The sequence below is a fragment of the Dama dama genome, chromosome 5, assembly GCF_033118175.1.
Source record: "Dama dama isolate Ldn47 chromosome 5, ASM3311817v1, whole genome shotgun sequence".
NCBI lineage: Eukaryota > Metazoa > Chordata > Mammalia > Artiodactyla > Cervidae > Dama > Dama dama.
The window spans coordinates 89,605,489-89,625,229 of record NC_083685.1 but is presented as its reverse complement, the minus strand read 5'-3'; the positions used below and the strand labels follow the sequence as shown (position 1 = coordinate 89,625,229).

At 53.2% G+C, this 19,741-nt stretch overlaps 1 protein-coding gene across 2 annotated transcripts; it reads right to left on the bottom strand.

Annotated features, from left to right (window-relative positions):
- Window positions 1-664: 664 nt before the first annotated feature.
- On the bottom strand, window positions 665-19,105 carry LGALS9 (galectin 9). Of its 2 annotated transcripts, XM_061142881.1 has the most exons (11): window positions 18,958-19,105; window positions 12,783-12,874; window positions 10,103-10,304; window positions 9,141-9,251; window positions 7,635-7,730; window positions 5,752-5,787; window positions 5,039-5,089; window positions 4,335-4,376; window positions 3,776-3,864; window positions 3,515-3,677; window positions 665-1,352 (listed from the first exon to the last, which is right to left on the bottom strand). In XM_061142881.1, exons 1-11 carry the CDS (start codon window positions 18,982-18,984, stop codon window positions 1,206-1,208), a joined length of 1,056 nt encoding a protein of 351 aa, XP_060998864.1. In that variant the 5' UTR covers window positions 18,985-19,105; the 3' UTR covers window positions 665-1,205. The 2 variants fall into 2 exon arrangements, with proteins under 2 accessions (XP_060998864.1, XP_060998865.1); XM_061142882.1 differs by lacking the exon at window positions 7,635-7,730.
- Window positions 19,106-19,741: the final 636 nt, after the last annotated feature.

The window sequence follows — 19,741 nt, the reverse complement described above, 5'->3', positions numbered from 1 at the left end:
ATCACCGGGGCTCTTGTGACATCGCAGACTGAGGAGGTCTGCAGCAGACCCAGATTCTGTGTTTCTAAGCAGCCCTTAGGTGCTGCTGGTCCGAGCCCACCCCGGTTCTCGAGGACTGGATTCTTGGAGTTAGCAGGATGTGCTGGCGTCATGGGGACACACAGTTGGGTCCCCCGGCACTGGCTCTGTGCCCCCACATTGAGTCTTTTCCCACTCCCCACACACACTGACCCCCGATGCCGGGGCACCCATAGCAGAACCACACACACAGGCCTCTCTTCTGAGCCAGCTTCTGCGGAGCCTCACTGGCCCCCTCCTCCCACCAGGACCCAGGGTTCTGCTGAACTGGCCCTGCCGTGTGGCTGCCGGGCCCAGCCCTTGGCCCATTTCAGAAGCATGGAGCCATTGGTTTTCTGGGCTTCACCTCTGTCACCAAGCTCCCAGCAAAGATTCCCATCCAGAGGGGGGGCCTGAGCTTTTTCCCACACCCTTGTGGGGTGGGTGGGGGACCCGCTGGGAGCAGGCTCCAATGTCAGGAAGCCCCCTGATCAAAGTGAGCCAGTGATCTCTCCTCCTCCTTCCCTCAGCCAGGATCTTCCCAATTCCGGAGACAACAAAATGTCTCCAGATTCATTTAATAAACCACAACTATCCCATGCACATGTACCAACAAGTCTTTTTCTTTCTTTCTTTATTCGAAGGACACTGGGAAAAAGGACAGCCCCCTGCTGAGAAGGTTCCGGTCCATTAGTGGGGGCCAGAGGGGTGTCAGCAGGGTGGATTGAACAGAGCGGGGACGGGGTCAAGGTTGGAGGAAGGGGAGGGGTCGAGGATACTGCTTCCCACACGGAGTGACAACTGGCACTCGGACTAGGTGAACTTGAACGGGGGATGGGAATGTGGTTTCGAGGCAGGTGGCGCGGCAGGCCCGGAGCCTGGGAAGGCCAGGACCCTCCCTTTCTGCCACAGGAACTGAACAGGCCCTTCTGCCTGTGGACCACCTGTCTTCTGTAGGATCTGGGTGCTGCCCAGTCCTGGCCAGCTGCCCTCTCCGCTCAGCGCTGGCTGCAGCCAGGAACAGAGCCAGTCAAGGTCGTGGTCTCTCCAGCAAAGCCCCCAGATCCTGGGCGGGCTGGGGCTGGGGCTGGGGCAGGGACGATGTGGGTGGTGAGCAGATCCAGACAGCAACACAGGGCGGGGCTGGTCTATGTCTGCACGTGGGTCAGCTGGATATCGCCCCCCACCTCCAGGTTGTTGATGGCAGGCAGATTCTTCAGGCGGTGGTGGTATTCAAACAGGTGCTGACCATCCACGGCCACCTTGAAGCAGTGGCCTTCACACATGATCCACACCTGCGCAGACAGGCCCCTCGGCATTTGCACCCCACCTGGGCTGTCCTCAAGCGGAAGGCAGGCTAGTCTCCCTCCCTCCTTCCCACCTTTCCCAAACTTCAGTCAAGCAAGACCCACACCTGCATTTGAGCCACACCGAAGGATTCACTCATGCCCAAACATGCCTCGCTCTCTCCTTCCCAGCACCTTTTACACATTCTGTTCCCCGCCTCGCACCCCCACCCAGAATGTCGCTCCCCGCTCTGCACACCTTGTCCACATGGATCACTGCTAATCCCTCTTCAGGATTCACCCTCCTCCCTCCAACCAGCCTTCCCAGCCTTCCCGCACCTCCTGTGCATTCATAGTCACTCAGTCGTGTCCGATTCTTTGTGACCCTTTGGACTTGAGCCTGCCAGGCTCCTCAGTCCATGGGATTCATCAGGCAAGACTACTGGAGTAGGTCACCATTTCCTTCTCCAGGGGAATCTTCCCAACCCAGGGATCGAACCCACGTCTCCTATGTCTCCTGCATTGGCAGGTGGATTCTTTACCTGCAGGGCTATCGGGGAAGCTCCCCACCTCCTGACCCCGATCGAGTCAAGTCAGATGCCCCCTTAGACCTGGCCTCTGTCATTCATACCCCTAGGACCCAGCACACAGGCATGGTCAGTGCTTGGGTTCCTGCTGCGGCAGCCCCTTAACTTGTCTTTTCCTTCCCAACATCCTCCAAGAGGCAGGGGCAGCGCTTCTGTGAAACTATCACCGTGCCACCGCACACTAACACCAGAAGAGCGGTCCCTGCACACCAGGCACTGTCCTAAGCGTGTCACAAACACGGTCTCATTGACTTCTTGCTTCTACTTGTAGTCCCATATTTTAGATAAGGAAATTGAGGCACAGAGCAGTTAGGTCACTTGCCTAAGGTCACACAGCTATCAAAGTGTACTGCTTTCTGGCTTGCAACACACCAACACCTGGTACTAAAATCCAACCTCCTTTGCTATGGCCCACAAGGCCCTCTATCAGTCATTTTCAACTCTGGGAGGAGTATTAGGGGCATATTTAAAAGCACAGATGGGGCTTCCCTGGTGGGCCAGTGGTTAAGAATCCACCTGCCAATGCAGGGGACCCCAGTCTGGTCCCTGGTCTGAAAAGATTCCATGTGTCACAGAGCAGCTAAGCCCAGGTGCCACAACTACTGAGCCCACGGCTGCAACAAGAGAAGCCACTGCAACGAGCAGCCCATGCATTGCGGCTAGAGCATAGACCCGACTTGCCGCAACTAGAGAAAGCCCACGCACAGCAATGAAGACCCAGTGCGCCCAAAGATAAATTAAAAAAAAAAAAAAATACAGGTGCCCAGGCTCACCCCCTCATGGGCCTGCGGTGGGTGGGGCCAGGCATTGATTTTTCTTTTTCAAGCTTTCAGGTGATCTGAGTGTGTAGTCAGGGTTGAGAATCTAGCTCTGTGTCATCCCAGCCTCCAGAATTCCCCCCCCCCCCACCTCCCTGTCCTCCCTGCTTCCTAGACAGGCTGTGCCCATGACCCTTCCCTCTGCTGCCCCTAATCTTTCCAAGTTGGGCTCCCCCCACCACTGAGGTCCCACATGCACTGTGGCCTCCTCTGAGACCTGCCCCCACCTAAGGCCACATGACCCTGGGGCTCACTTGTTCCTTATCCTACGTTGCTCTCTGCTTGGTACCCATTGCTATTCCACAGTGATCTGTCCTTCTTTCACCTCTCACCTCTACTGTAAACTCCGTGGGGTCAGGACCTAGACCGCTGGCATCACAGCTCCTTCCAGCACCTAGGGTACTTCCTGCTCAAAGTGGGCCTGGATGAAACAGCTGATAAATGACTGTTGAATGAGTGAATGAATGAATGACACCTCCCATCCCACACTGATTGGCTGTGTGACCTTAGCAAGTAACCTACACTTGTGAATTAGTTTCCTTATCTGTAACAGCTGATACTACCTGCCCCCTGCCTTATGCAGGGCAGTAACAGTAAAATGATAATAGCAGTCATTTGGTGAACACTTTCTCTTCTTCTTCTGAGGCCAGGCCTCAGGCTAGAAGCATCAGCTCTTATCTCAATCAATGTGGCCCCAGATGCCCTCCACCCGCTCCTCCATTTGCCCCTTGAGAGCCCGTTCGAGCTCCAGGTGGCGACATCTCACCGAGAAGCTCTGGCCTCGGAAGAAGGGCATCCCTCGCGGCAGGCTTCGCTCCTCAGGCCCCCAGGAGCCGTTGATCTGCGTGTTGCGGACCACCGCGTTCTCGTTGAAGCGGGGGTTCAGGTGGAAGGCGATGTCACTCCCTGAGCGCAGGTTGATGTAGAACCTGGGGGGCGGGCCACTCCCATGGACTCTCTGCCCCGAGGCAGAGGGGTGGCCAGAATGCCCTTGGGGTGTCTCTTCTCCCCGGGAGCCCTGGCTTACCTCTGAGCACTGGGCAGGATGGTGCCCGACACCAGGATGCTCTTGGAGGGGTACAGCCCACCCAGGATGGAGGTGAAGAAAGGTAGTTGCTGTGGGGAGGGGGTGGGGCAGGTCAGCCAGCAGCAGCCAGAGCAGCTGCCACCCTAGGGGGACCTTTGTGCCAATTTCTATGCATCTGGATTGTCAGCCCACAGTTTGCTGTGGCTGTGAGTGTCTTCAAGAAAGAACTCCATGGTATCTTTACTTGGCTCAGTAAATGGCAAAGAAAACATTTCCAGCATTCCTCAAATTAATGGACATTTACCTTCAGGAAAAGAGCTTTTTGGTTGGATGCAAAGGATGCTTAGGCTGAGAAGGGGAGGCTGTATGATATGCTCAGGGTGAAGGGACGATTTTAAAGGTGAAAGTTCCTTTTGTAAGTCTTCTAAGTTACTCGGAAGTTTCCAGAACTTCAGTTTACTAAGGCACTGCTTTTAATTTTGTAAGCTGCGCTCTCCCCCTCCCCCCAACCCTGCAAAGCACAAACCAGATCTCCCCTCCTCCCCGAGAAACCACTTACATAAACCGGGTTGGGATACACCACGGGTGGGATCACGGGATTCTGTGCAAACGAGATTGAGAACGTCAGGGCGGGAGTGCGCAAGCTCGCATACGCGCACGTTCTCGTGAGACCGCATGTTCTAGAGCGGATGTTCCAACAGGAGATGGAAGTAGTAAAGGTTTCAGCCCTTGGGTTTTCCCAGCCACCTTCCTCCCCATGTCAGCCTTGGTGGGACTTCCTGTCGTGTTCCTGGATGCCATCATGGTCACCTGCCCCTCAGCCCCTCCAAGAACAGCCCCGCTGACTCCGGGTCCCTGTGTGCGTGTTCCAGCAGGCGGCGGTGGAGGAGAAGCAGCCTATGCCCGTGATCAGCAGTGATAGGCATCCTAGGGACTCGTCTTCTGGATGCAGGGTCTCGTATCCAGCTACTGGGAGCATTGCGCGCCACCTCCACCCCCCACCCCAGTGACAGAAGGACCGGTTTTCCTGCCGGCCCCTAGGGGATCTATTTCTTGCTACGCTGGATAAATCCAGCCTGATCCAGAATCTGCCATCTCTAAGGAGAGTTTTGTGTGCATGTCCCCTGAGCGAAGGGCCTCAGCCCCAGATGTCCCCACCCTCCTTGCTAAACTGCTTTTTTCCTGACCCTGGACCTAGAGAATTCAGCCTTTGGTAAAGGGCACGGAGTAGGGCTGTGAGCTGACCAGAGTGTTCAGACTTACAGGGAACATCTGTCCAGGGGTGCTGTGTATGGTGTGGACGACGGTCTGAGTCTGGAAGGAAGAAACCACGTTTTTAACCAGCTCTCACCTGTGCGAAGACCACCACCTGCCCCCAGAGGTGGCCCTTAACACTTAACTCCCTCCTCTTAGGAGAGTTTCATCTTGAGCTTGTAACCAGCCAGAAGGTACCTCCAAATTAGTGGGTAGAGATATTTCTTCTCTTAAGGGGATGAGGCAGGGGCAAAGGTTTCTTCTGAGAAGAAATATGGCTGCATTTGTGGCGTGTGGCCTGTCTTTCTTAGGGGAATCACTCCAGCATAGCCTCACTTTGCAGAAGGAGGAAGTGGGAGCGGGGCCTTGGTGTCCTGCGGCTGCCCACAGACTGCAGGGGCCTGAGCGAACCAGTGGCCCTCCGGGCTGCTTCCCATTTCATCAGGGCCAGCCACCCCCCCCACACACCCCAGACCCTCCCACTATTCCCACCACAGCCGGGCAGACGGTCCCGGGCTCTGGCCTTGGGGGCTCCACGTCCCAATGGGAGAAGCCTGGTGTTTGGCTCTGCTTCCTCCTTTTAAACTACCACCCAGGGACTGAACCCGGGTCTCCTGCATTGCAGGCAGATTCTTTACCTTCTGAGCCACCAGGGAAGCTCTGTTTTAACCCACAGGAAGAAACAAAGTGAAGAGCGTCTAAAGAGAGAGCAGGAGACTTACAATGGGAGCCGAGTTGGCTGGCCAGCTCCCTGGAGGCTGAAGGGGATGAGAAACGAAAATGGTGGTTAACATTGGTGCCGCGTGAGGATAAGATGACGGCGAGAGCTGTGGTAAGACATGCCGCCTTCCTGCTGCCAAGCAAGCCTTTCTGAGCCTTCTGGGCGCCCAGATTCTCACCCTCCCCCACCAGGATACACTGTGGTTATGCAACAGTGTCGGGGAGGGCTTGGAAGTGGAGGAGGGGTAACTTTCCCACTGGCTTCTTCAGAAGGGGAAAGTGAAAATGTTAGTCACTCAGATGTTTCTGATTCTTTGTGACCCCATGGACAGTAGCCCGCCAGGTTCTTCTTTCCATGGGATTCTCCAGGCAAGAATACTGGAGTGGGTTGCCATGCCCTTCTCCAGGAGATCCTCCTGACCCAGGGATTGAGCCCAAGTCTCCTGCATTGCAGGCAGATTCTTTATCCTCTGAGCCACCCGGGAAGCCCTCAGAAGGAGAGGAGGCCATATCTGATACAGACCATTTCACTTCCTTTAGCTCCCTGAGACAAAACCATCATTCCCGGTGCCCTAATTCACCCATATGGTGAACACCTACATTGGCTGGAGATTTCTTGTGTGCCAGGCTCTGGCTTCAAGGCTTTACAAATGAGAGAGGCATCCTTACCTCCTGTTTTGCTGGTGAGGCAACCAGTTCTCAGAAAAATTAGGCAACTTGCCCAAGCTCACCCAGATGACAAGAGATCAAATCCAAAATGGTACCCAGTTTTTCTGATAGTATCCATCATGCCCCATCTTCCCCAGGCCAGGGCCAGAGTCGGGCTGCCCTGCAAAGGCTCCCTGGAGCTCTACCGGTCCTGGGTCCACACGGCAGGAAGCAGGTATCCTAGCTGCACCGTGGTGGGCGTGGGAAGGGCTGGGTAGAGAGACCCCTCTCCCCTCAAGTGGTCGAGGAAAGGGCAGGCCCTGCTCCCCTTCCTGTCTGGGACCCTGCCTTCACCCAGCAGACTGTTCCTCTTGCAAACCTATTCCACATTCATTAACTGAGTCCCTACTGCATGCCAGGCGCTGTGGAAAATGCTGGGATACACGACTGAACCAGCTACAGCCTGCGCCCACAGAGGGCCTGGTGGGTGTAGGGAAGCAGGGGAGGGGAGTGATGTAGAGACATACATAAACACAATTATAGCAGGACATGATGTCTGACGTGGCACAGAGTTATCGAGAGTCTGTAGGGATGCAGGGGCATCCAGTGATCCACCAATTGGGGACGGTGCTCCACAAGAGCCACACTTAAGGAGAGGTTCGAAGAGCCATTCAGGGTTGGCTGGGGGTGAATGGCAGGGCATGCTTTCAGCACAGGGGCGGCACGTACCGAAAGCATGGTGGCCCGAGACTGACCCTCGTGAGTAGTGGAGGCCGTGTGAGCTTCATGGGTGAGGCTGGCAGGGAGGCTGGGGCAAGCCTGGGGAGGATTCTGCAGATTCTGCTGGGGAATCTGGGCTTTCTCTAGTAGGACTTGGGGCCTTTAGGACTTTAAAGCAGGGGGAAGATGCAATCGGATTTGTGCGTGGGAACAAACAGTGGTGGTGGGTGGGTGCGTGGGGGTGGAGAAGCAGGCCATGGGCGGGTGGTGAGGGGGCAGATGGTCTGGACCGAGCCAGTGGCTTTGGGAGGAGAGGCGCTGGTGCCCTGGAGAGATAATGACGGAAGGAAGAGCTGAGGACAACTCCCAGGTCCCCAGCTCTGGGCTGGGGGGTATGGATGGAGCTTTGGGCATACCGGGGTCTGGAGACCCTGGCTGGCCTGCTGACTAGACCAGCCTCAGACACTCTGTCCTTCGTGCTGATGGCTCAGCCTCCCCAGGCCTCTGTTAAACTCACTTTTGATTTGCGCCCCCTGGGCCTGGGTGGGAAACAGGCAGCCGGGGAGAACTGCACCATGGAGCAGGCGGGCTGCTTGGGAGCTGTGCGGATGTTCTGTTAAAACAAAAGGCACCATGGGGTGAAGAGAAGCGTTAGTGGAGCCAAGGAAGAGTGGAAAAGCAGGGGCCAGGCAGGGAGGAGAGAACCAGGCAGGTGGGGGAGCGAGGGATGCGCAGGACAGGCAGAGGGAAGGTTGGGCTGCAGTGAATGACAGCAGGCTGGTCAGCGCTTCTCCACCTCCATCCCTCTCTCCATGTCTCTTTACCTCCATCTCTCTCTCTACCTCTGTCTCTCCCCACCTCCATTCTCTCTCTCCATCTCTCTCCCCACCTCCATCTCTCTGCCCACCTCCGTCTCTTTCTCTCCCTTCATCTCTCCATCTTCACCTCCATCTCTCTTTCCATCACTGTCTCTCTTCACCTCTCTTTCCACTTCCTGTCTCCACCTGCATCTCCATCTCTCTGTCTCTCTCTCTACCTCCATCTCTCTCTCCATCTCTACTTTTCTCTCCTCTCTCCTCCACCCCTGTGGGAGAGAGTTAAGGAGGTAAGGAATATGGAAGATGAAGACCAAAGAAGAGGCCCCTGCACTTGTGGAGGGCCTGCTGCGTGCCTTTCCCGTCTCAAGGTGCATGCACAGACACCAGAGTGCTGACAACAGCTCCCAGTGAGGAGCCGGAGGCCCTTACAGAACATGGGCCCACTGTACCCCAGTCTTCTCAGTTTACACAAAAACAGAAATCCAGATTTCCATGTGCTATTACCAGACCTTTTTTCTGCTACTGTGGCAGAATGCACATCCCATAGAATAGACCATCTTAACTACTTTTTAAGTGTGTGGGTCAGTGGTGTTAGGGTGACTTCCGCAGTTGTGCAACCATCCCCACCATCCGACTCCAGAACTCTTTCATCTTGTAAAACTGCTCCTGACCTTTTAGATGTCGGTTACATGTTAAAAATTTCAAAATGCAGAGAAGATCAAATAGGCCTGGGAGTGGCCCAGCAGGCTGTTCTGTGCCCTCGATGGGTGTGACCTCATTGAGCTGACCGAGCGACCCATGGGGCAGCAGACCCTGCTCCTTCCACAACTGAGGAAACTGAGGCTGGGAGAGGTGAAGTCACCTGTCTAAGATCCCGCAACCGATGAGAATGGCAGAGCTGGGGATTTGAGCTGGATTCAGTTTGATTCCCAAGCCCGGGTTCTTTATACCACCACACGGCCTCCTAAGCAGAGTGGGGATAGGAAGTAACAGAGACGAGTGGCATCTGAGTCCAGAAGACTGAGCGAGTGTCCCAGATAGAGACAGCGACACAAGAAGGAGGGGAAGGGAGCCAGGGGTGTGTCCCCAGAGTCGCCTGCAAAGGAGACCGGCCGGCACTTTGGGTCCACACAGCAGGGCCCAGGCACAGTGAACTGGGCCCCACACCCAGCCCCTGGGGATGAGTGCTGGGTGGACAGTCTGACCTGGAAGCTGATGGAGGACAGCTTCACGATGCCCGTGATGCAGATGGTGTCGACGCGGTGGAAGGGCACGCGGTGGGCATACTGCGTGAAGAGGTTCCCGTTCACGGTCACCTGCCGAGAGACGTGCATGTGGCAGGAGGGGGACCCCAGCCAGGTGGGAGCACACCTGAGCCTCTGGGACCCCTGCTTCTAGAAGTTGAGATCTGCATCTAGTTTTCACATTTATTCCCTGTAGATCCGGGCATCAGCCTTCAGAGATGTGCCAGTCACAGGAACATGCTTGGGACCCAGAGGGCATCCAAACACTATCTCTGTCTGGCTCTAGTCATTGCTTTTTCATTCTTCTGGCTGTTTTTATTGCAGTAGGTTTGTCTTTCTGATCATAGCTCACCTGGGGCATTATTGAAATATGCATATTGAAATATACATACAAATGTTGGTGGGGAGCAGAGGAGAGGGGACATCAGGTTACATGACAAGGGGGTGGCGACATTTGTGTTCACACAGAGAAGCACAGACACAAATGGACTCACCCCCACCCCCGCCTGCTTCCCAAGCCCAGAGACACTGCTCTGCTTGCAAAAGCAATGTGCAGTGTCCTGCAAAACCAAGTCATTAATAACACCTGGATAAAGGCAGCAACAAGGTAACAGGAAAAGAAATGTTCCCAGGGACCTGGAGTGGAAGAAGGGGTACAACAGAGCAATGGAAATAACTTGGACTGTAAAGACACCAGGAGGCCAAGAAGCACCATGGTGACTTCTCCAGTGCTTATTTCTGGAGTAAAAGAAGCAACAGGTACACTTGTAGATGCAGTGAAGGTGTGTAAGGGGACTGCAGCCTTACAAGGAAATGATCCTCTTCTCTGTGCAAAGGTGTTGCTCACGTGACTATTTTAAGACCATACAGGGCGCCTGATTGAGCCAGGCAGCTGAAAGGACGAGAGGAGAGTTCCAACTCACCTTGAACTCTGAGCTCTGTACGTGGAAGCAGAGCTCAAACGAACTCCCCCTCTGGAAGGGTATCTGCATCTTCCTTTCCTCCGGCCCCCAGCTTCCTCTCTGCTTCGTGTTGCAGACCACATACCCACCCTCTTCAAACCGTGGATTGAAGTGGAAGGCAATGTCATTGTCATTATAGCCGGTCTGAAAGTTCACAGCAAACCTAGATGGAGGGAAATCAGGCAGCGCATGGTGTCCTGGTTTACTCCCAAGGGTGGGAACAGGAAGTTCTCAAGCTTTTGACTGACATCCATCTGGGAATCTGCATACAGCCTGCATGGCTGGTTGGTACCCACCCCTAGTCTGCTGCTGTCTGTTTTGTTCACCTAATTTGCACTAATGTCTTTTTGTTCAGTTACCACATTTTGCCCTTACAGTGTGAATTTCTATGGGTAAAGAAATTTGTATCCAAGTTGGAACTTGAAAAATGTGCCTGGAAGTGAGAGCCTTTTGGACCAAGTGGTTGCTGAAGCCTGCCCACGTCCATTAAGTTGGGACAGAAGAGGACAAATGGAAAGAACAGGTGACACTGGTGGGACACCTACAGAGATGGTGTCTAAAGGGGAGACACAGAATAAACACTAGGTCTACGGGCATGGGTACCTCAGTGTGTGTGTCTGTCCCTCAGGGGAGGCTGTCGTGTGTCCACCTGCCCCCAGTGAGGTCAGCAGGCCTGGGCCCTGACCCCTGACAATGCCCTGTTTGTCACTTGCGATGACCGAGACCACACTACTCAAGCTGCCCCACCCAGGAAGGCGGGTGACTGCCTTCCTTCGGGGATGATGACCAAGGCAGCCCAGGGATGCCAAGTAAGTGATTCTTTGTTCCCATCTCTCCTCACCTTCCCAACTTCCTCTGGGTACAGCCATGACTCTCAGGTGAGGGCTAAAATAAAAAAGGAGCTTCCAAGGGGCCTGGCTCATGAAGGGAGTGCAGTCGATGTTTGTTCTGACTTTTCCCAGATGGAATTCTTGCATGTCCCCAAACCAAGTTCCAGTCTGAGGTTCTTCCAGCAAGAAGTCTGTCCCACCACCTTGCCCGAACTCAGAACCAGTGCGGTTCACAGCCTGCTTCTCAGAGTCACTCTGGTCTCCCCAACTATCACACAGCAGTCAGAGTGCGCGCCTCGCTCCCACGTCATCCCCACAGAGCCAGGCGCTGTGACACACCCATGGGCGGCCCTCAGCGGACATTCTATCTGCAGGGCCCATTTTTGGTTTCTTCGTTGTTTGTTTGGGCTGTGCAGCGTGCCTGCAGGATCTTAGTTCCTCAGCTAAGGATGGAACCCTTGCCCCCTGCAGTGGAAGCGTGGAGTGGTGCCCACCTGCCTTCCAGGGAAACCCTGAGAACCCATGTGCTTTATCAGTTACGGGGGTGAGTTTGGGATGTTGTCCTCCGCACTAAGGTGCTTGGTGAGCTCTCAGCCAGCAAGACTAACAGAACTGGCTGGGACCTGAGCCCCAGGTGCTCCCTCCGGGAACACCAAAAGGAAAGGATGTTCCAAGGGATTCAAGAATTAGAAAATCGAAGTCCTTGTTCCTCTCAAAGTGAAGAATAGTGTTTCTGAAATATCTGGGTGTAATTTTCCCTTTGCCACCCTCCAGCTTCATGGCTGTGTTCCTTTGAAAATTCTGCCCCAGGGAAGGAGAGAACAGCAGCTCCCATCGGAAGGGGGACCCTCGGAGGTAGAGACAGGCTCTATTAGACAGAGTGGGAGTAGAAAGCCCTGCTGTGCTGGGAGGAAGGGTCGGCACAGGGAGGGGGAGAGAGAGGGGTGGGAGTTCAGAGACAAGGTTCCCGATTCCCCTGCTGGGACAGTTTCTGGGAAACCAAGTGTCTCACTTCCCTCTGAGTCCCCTGGGGGCACTGCGGACTCTCAGAGTCCCATGGTCAGTATGACTGTGTCACCAGGCAGGGGAGGCAGTGACGGAGGAAGTCATCTAGAGGCTTCTGAGAGAGGTCACGTGTCCAGAGGGGCCTCGGTGTACACTGTGGATCTCAGGGTGCAGCCCACCTGGACCCCACCCACACGGGCACAGGTTGTAGGCCTCTGGGTCACCCGGCCCTCGGCAGGGGTCAGTCAGGGCTGCTTGAGCAACTGATGACCCTCCCGCCTCTGAGAATTTGTGCAAGCTCTTGTCTGTTCCCAGACAGCCCACCTTGGGAAGGAGGGGGATGGGAAACAGAGCTGAGATATTTATATTTTGAATTGGCTTTAGCAGCAACGACCTTGAAACTGAGAGACCAAACTGCAAGCTTGAAGGCAAGTTTAAATATTTCCACATCAGCCCACATGAGGGTTCTGAAGTAGATGCAAGTGACTGTAGGAAATGGAGGAAGTTGATGTATCTGCAGCTCTGGGTCATTGTGTATGAGGTTCAGTCCCAGAATTCCGCCTCTGGGCTGGCCTGCTTCCCTCCCTAACCCTGAGCCTCCATCCCCCGCTGTCTCTGGGGAGTCTGCTTAATGGTGCCCTGGATGCTACGTGCAGGTGCCCGGGGTCTCATGCATTGTTGGCAGGGCCAAGCCCTTCCCATCCCCTGAGCCAGGTGAGGTTGCTTGGAGGATGCTGGGTGAACCGTCCTGAGCTGACAGAACCGTGGTTCACTCGGGTGAGGCTGAGAGAGATGCTTGCTGGTACCTGTTCCCGCCTGAGGGAAGAACGGCCCCAATGACGGTGATCTTGTGTCCATCCTGGAGACCCCCTTGGATCATCCCGGTGAAGGGGACCACCTGAGGGGAGGAGATGGTGGTCAGTGTCTTCTGCGTCCTTCTCTCCACACTAAAGAAAGCCTGCACACAACCCAGTGCAGACATTAAAAGATTTTAATAAACAAATAAATAAAGGATCCATGGTTCTGGTGAAGAGGCTTCATTTTAGAGCCAGGCATCCTCCAGGTTTGAATCCTGATCTGCTGTTTGTTAACCTGAGTGGTCTTGGGAAGCTTAGTCAACTTCTCTTTGCCTCAGTTTCCTCATTTGTGATATAGGGATAAACCCCACTTTTAGGGTGAGATTCATGATTGAATGAGAAAGTCTGTGGAAGATTCTGTCATGTAATATAGTAGGTTGTCTCTCTACTGCTTGCCCCACCCCCACCCCCCACCGCTTCCACCTTGGTCTCTGAGAAAAATTCCTAAATTTGTTACTTTCCAACTTTCGAGGCTTCCTTCCAAATGCCTAATGGGATTCTACAAATTGCCTTACACATTGTATAGTCTCCTAGTCAATTTTCACATTTTTCAAGCTGTTGAAGTCTTGTCTACTTTCTCCTTTAAGTCAATTCCCTACAAAATTTAAATGCTTATTTAAAATGGATAATCAACAAAGACCTACTGTATAGCACAAGTAACTCTGCTCAATGATATGGAGCAACCTTAATGGGAAAATAATTTGGAAAAGAATAGATACATATATATGTATAACGAATCACTTTGCTGTACATCTGAAACTAACATAACATTGTTAATCAACTGTACTCCAATAGAAAATAAAAATATAGAAACTATTTTTTAAAAAAAGAAGGAAAACACACACACACACATGCAATGCTGACAGAGATGAGGCAGGTGATTTACATATTTGAGCTGGCCAGGTATGGGACAGTCGGGAGTGGTGGGGACTGCAGCAAAGTAGGCATCATTTTCCTTATCTAAAGAGCAGTGTCCACTCAACTGTAACCTGTGATTACCTTCCAGGCCAGTGTGGACAGAGCTTCCAAGGTATTAGGAGAAGACAGAAATCTGGATTTTTATTTCTCTGTAAAGCTTTCTACTTTCTGGGGCAAAAATCCTTTAAAAAAGGATTGTAGAAGAGTTTCTTTGTGATAGGAACACATAATGAATGTTTGCAATGAGATGATATATCTAGATTAGCTTCAAAACAATCCAGGGGTGGAAAAGGAAGGAGGTTTGGGTACAGGAGAAGCAGAGAGGTCAAGAGTTGAAACTGAGGGATGGGTGTGTGTTGTTTATGATACCGTTCTCTCCGCATTATACATTTTCTTTGGCAGCAAATTAAAGTAATCCCTGTGCTGGCCAAACAAAAGACACTCACCAGCCCAATTCAGTCCTACTCTGTGTCCTTGAGTCATACAACCACTCGGAATCCAGGGAAGCCCCTCTGAGCCCAGTGTACACTGCTGGCCCTGGGAGATAACCAGTGATGCCAGGATCCCATTCAGACAGACTGTGCTTTCCATGGACCTTGGGCAGAGGTGTCTTTTGCGGCACCCCAGGTCAGGTCTGAACTCTGCCATTAAATACTTTGGTGATGTTAAGCAAATCACAGCCTCTCTGCATCTCTGAGTTCTTTCTGTTGTCTGTCCATGTCAGTGATTTTGGAGTAGGATCAGCCTGACCCAGTTAGGCTGACCACCATGGTGAACTTTCCTGAATAAGAATCCCCTTATTTGTTTGTTGAAGCCTCTTAAGAACCTTTCATACTATCATGAAAGACAAGGCTTAAAATATATCCTTCTGGCAGCATGGGCACCTCCCTCAAGCATAGTCACACGAAGGTATAAAGAACTGAAAGCACAATGTGATGGGATGAGGTCCTTAGGGCACAGAAGGAAGGCAGGATGGAGGAAGCCCTGTGTGGGTCATGGGGGCAGGCAGTACAGTTAATCTTAGGAAGTGTGTGTGTGTGTGTGTGTGTGTGTGTGTGTGTTAGTTGCTCAGTCACGCCCAACTTTTTGCGATCCCATAGACTATAGTGCCAGGCTCCTCTGTTCATAGGATTTTCCAGGAAAGAATATTGGAGTGGATTGCCATTCCCTTCTCCAGGGGATCTTTCTGACCCAGGGGTTGAGCCTGAGTCTCCTGCATGGCAGGCAGATTCTTTAACTTCTGAGCCACCAAGGAAGCCATGGCTCAGACAGTAAAGAATTTTAGGAAATGATTCCCCCAAAAAGCTTTGTGAGATTTTAATGTCTTAAATGGCATCCTCAAATTCTGAAACACAAGATTATTTCAAATTGAGTATAGTCCTAAAGACAAGATTATTCATAGCTGCATTATAATTGTAAAGAATCAAAAGCAAGTCCAAAAAGTCCACTAGGAAGAAAATAGTTAAATTAATTTGGTGTTTCCATACAATGGACTGTATGGAGACTTAATAAAAAAAGAAGAGGAAGAAGGGAACTCTTTGAGAATTGATATAGAATGATGCCACATGGATTATTAAAAAATGGATGCTGCTGCAAAGTCGCTTCAGTCGTGTCCGACTCTGTGCAACCCCATAGACAGCAGCCCACCAGGCTCCCCTGTCCCTGAGATTCTACAGGCAAGCACATAGGAGTGGGTTGCCATTTCCTTCTCCAATGCATGAAAGTGAAAAGTGAAAGTGAAGTTGCTCAGTCATGTCTGACGCTTAGTGACCCCATGGACTGCAGCCCACCAGGCTCCCCTGTCCCTGAGATTCTACAGGCAAGAACACTGGAGTGGGTTGCCATTTCCTTCTCCAATGCATGAAAGTGAAAAGTGACAGTGAAGTCTCTCAATCATGTCTGACGCTTAGGGACCCCATGGACTGCAGCCTACCAGGCTCCTTTGTCCATGGGATTTACCAGGCAAGATTACTGGAATGGGTTGCCATTCCCTTCTCCAGGGAATCTGGATCTTGGTTGACTCCAAGGAGGGTAGGATGGGCTGAATAATTATCACCCTTCCCTCTGCCCTACCAACAATGTCTACATGCTAATTCCTGGAAGTTGTGAATATACTACTTTATACAGCAAAGGAGGGTTATGCAGATGTGATTAGGTTAAGGATCTTGAGATAAGTTATTGTAGATTATCTGCATGGGCCCAATGTAGTCACAGGGTCCTCAAAGAGGGAGGCAGAAGAGGAGGGTCAGTAGTAGCTGTGACAACAGAAGCGAGAAGCTGCTGGCTTTAAAGAAGGAGGAAGGGGCCACAAGCCAAGGGAAGCAGGCAGTCTCTGGAAACTGAGAAAGGTAAGGAAACATTCTCCCCTGAAGCCTCCAGAAGGGAACAGCCTTGCTGACACTTTGAGTTTAGATTTTGACCTCAGAACTGTAACAGAATAAATTTGTATTACTTTAAGCCTGGCTGGCCAAGGACCCCTCTGTGCATGTGTGTGTTGTGTGTCTGTGATCTTAGCAAGAAACAGCAGCACCTAGAGGACGCAGAGGAAGGATTTTTATGTTGGATTTGTGGCCGCACAGCATGGACTTGCCTCCCAACTCCCCAAACTGGCAGCTCTGATGTTGACCAAGTCACATGACCTGTCTGCACCCCAGTTCCCGCCTCAGAACGGTGAGACAGGTGAGATACTAGCGAGGCCAGCCTGGCAGTGTCCTTAAGAGGATTAGGTGAAAGGCTAAGTGGAAAGTCCCTGGCTGGAAAGACTGACAAGGGTAGCTGTCTGCATCAGGATGGCTTAATCCTTCTGCTGGGTCCAAACTAGGTCTCAGCTCTTGGCCATGCCTGAAGGCTGAGGATCTTTCCCTCCTCTTCATATCCTTCCAGAAAGAGGAGCCAGGCCCTACAGGCCAGGGGTGGGAATTCCCTTTCTGGAGACCCCGTGTCACAGAGGCCACCCAGCCACCCCTGACTGGGGGCTCACCCGCAGAGGACAGCGCTGCTACCCTTCTGGTGGCCTCCTTTCCTTGTCTTTGTTATCTCATCATCCCATTTCCTCGAAGCCACGCAGGTCATTATTGGTGCCGTGCTTACAGATGAGGAAAGAGAACAAGCAGGTTGCCTAACTTTCCCGAAGTCACACAGCTGGGCAGTGGAAGAGGCAGGTTTGAATCCCAGCACCCACACTCTTAGCCCTCACCCGGGCCGCTTCTCACGGTGAAGCCCTGACCCTGCTGGACCCAACAGAGAGTCCTGTCCTGACTCATGGCTGCTGCCCTCCTGGCCCTCCGGGGGCTGGGCCAGATGAGACCAGAGCGGGACATGGGCGAGCAATAGGGCTGCTCCTGAGGCATATGCTAGAGGCTGACTCAGCTGACTGGCCGGGCGGGTGACCCTCATGTTGCACTTGGGAGGAAGTGAGGTCCCGGATACTAGAGGTCACTGGGTGACCCGGGGGCGGGCGGCCACGTGGGGTGGACAGTGCTGCTGGCCCCTGGGGGATTGCACCAGCCTGTTTCTCATCCAGACTCCGAGGCCCTGTCTTGCCTCTCTGCTGTCGATAGAAGGAATTTCCTTCTAATTTCAAATCTTTGGCTTTTGAATCCAAGGATTAGAAAGGAAAAATGTGTCTTCAGAATAGTAAAACATCAGGGCCTGGAAAGGGCTCTGGGTCCCCCATCTGAGGTAGAAGGAAACCTAGGTGTCATGTCCTGACCCGAGGTCACCATGGAGGCACCCATTGGTGGGGGGGCCCAGCTTCCTCCAACCCCAACAGGAGCCCCCCAAAGTGGGCTGAGGGCCACTGGACACTGCCTGGAGCAAGCAGGCCCAGTGGGGCCCCTGGGGAGGTGGGCTTGAGTGTGGAGTGCAGCAGTCCCCAGTACCTGCTGTCCCCCCACGCCTCCCCAGGAAGGACTCCATCAGCCCACCTGCCCAGCCTCTCAGGCAGCTGAGGTTGGGGGAGGCTCCTACTGAAGGACCAGGCCCAGGACACAGGGAGCATGGAAACCTCCTGAGACCCGGGCTGCCGCCTGCCTGCTTCCTCCTCACCCAGGTCTCTCTCTATGGACCCTTGCTTCCTTGGTCACTTACCATCTGGGGACATTTGACAAGTGACCACCTGTCTGAACCTGTTTTCCGTTTATGACCTGGGGATGATAAGGCTCGCAGGGTTTAAACCAGGCCACCTGCAATGGGGCCTCCACACAAGAGGCCCAGGGCACAAGACGCAGCCCTTGCACCCCACAGGCCCCCTCTCCCCCATAACTCCCCGGAGGGTCCTTCTCAGATATCCTTGACCTGCCCCGCCTTACTCTCTCACCCCTCAGGGAGCAGACATCTCCTCAGGAGGCCTTCTCTGCCACCCCCAGACTCCTATTAATTCTAAACACTTCCACAGTGAGCCAGACGCCTTTCAAGCTCTCTCAGTGGACTCCCTGGCTTAATTCCTCCCCTAGCCCTGGGCAGTGACCTGAGGATTATCCCCATTGTATGGATGCAAAATTGAGGCCCAGAGAGGTAAAGCAACTTGCATGTGCGTGCCTGCTCAGTGGTTTAGTTGTGTCCAACTGTTTGCAACCCCATGGAATGTAGCCCGCCAGGCTCCTCTGTCCAAGGGAATTTCCAGGCAAGAATGCTGGAATGTGTTGCCATTTCCTCCTCCGTCCCCTCACCCAGGGACGGAAACCACATCTCCTACATTGGCAGATGGATTATTTACCACTGAGCCACCTAGGATGCTTGTGGTCACCCAGCTAGTACATGGCTGAACCCAGGGAGGCCATCTTCAAGGTAAGTGCACTTCGCTTCCGAGTTGGGTTGTTAGCCTCCCCAGAAGCCCTGTGTACCTCTCCCTTCGTGCAAAAAAAAATTATTAATAATCTCTTTTCTAGTTATGATGTAGGCCCTTCATCCCCCGCTGAGCATCTAGAACAGGAGTGGCACCCAGAGAAAGCTCAGTAAACCTTTGCTTACTGAATCCTGGTGATGCTCATCCGCTCCAGCCCTGAGTGGGGCTAGGGGGATGAGACGAGCTCGGAGCAGAAATTCTGTTAGGATCACGCCGGCGGGTGTGTCTGCCTTTCTTGTGTTCTCATTTGGATGCCCCTCTCCCCCCATTGCCCTGCAAGAGCTCCTGTCACCTGCAGGAGCTGTGACACCTGTCCCTCCTCTCCCCCAGCTGAGGCCACCCCCAGCCCCGGGAACTCACTGGGTTTATGTAGGAAGCCTGGGCCATGTCTCCACCACCTCTGTCGCTGCTGCCACTTCGCCGGCTGGCTTAATGAAGAAATAGAAACCTAAGCAATCTGGCAGTTATTCAATGGGGAGGAGCCCAGGGCAAGAGGAAATGGGTGGAGACAAAGAGCAGAGGATAGAAGTGGACGCTCCTCACCCAGTGTTCTCTCTCCTCCCTCTTTCCTGTGCTCTGCTCCAAGTCAGAATAGGTTCCAGAAGTTCATGTAGGGTCAGAGAGCCTCATTGCATGCACACCACAGCGAGCTTCTAGGAGACGCTGCCCCTGGTGTTGTGGTTGTGTCATGAATGTCCAGACAACAGTGGGGCTGCTTGGCCGGCCCATGCAGATTGGGGCTGCCTGTGCGTGGGGTGGCAGTGGTACTGGGAAGGCCTGACTGTAACCATTTTTCCAGGTACAGTAACAGAGGCTCAGAGAGTCTAAGGGTCATACCTAAGGTCACACAGCTCATTAGTGGCAGTCTGAGCCATCTGAGGCTACTTGGTGGTGGTGGTGTTCAGTCGCTCAGTCATGTAAGACTCTTTGTGACCCCATGGACTGCAGCACCCCAGGCTTCCCTGTCCTTCACCATCCCCCGGAGCTTGCTCAAGCTCATGTTCATTGAGTCCGTGATGCCATCCAACCATCTCATCCTCTGTTGCCCCCTTCTCCTCCTGCCCTCAATCTTTCCCAGCATCAGGGTCTTTTCCAATGAGTTGGCCCTTTGCATCAGGTAGCCAAAGTATTGGAGCTTCATCTT

Bases quoted from the DNA above. Each gene is read 5' to 3' on its own strand.
- LGALS9 (XM_061142881.1), bottom strand. From the start codon at position 18,984: ATGGCCCAGGCTTCCTACATAAACCCA. The intron at 12,875-18,957 runs GTGAGTTCCCGG...TCCTCCCCTCAG, and splicing joins AGGCTTCCTACATAAACCCA to GTGGTCCCCTTCACCGGGAT. The intron at 3,678-3,775 runs GTAAGCCAGGGC...CCCGCCCCCCAG, and splicing joins ATCCTGCCCAGTGCTCAGAG to GTTCTACATCAACCTGCGCT.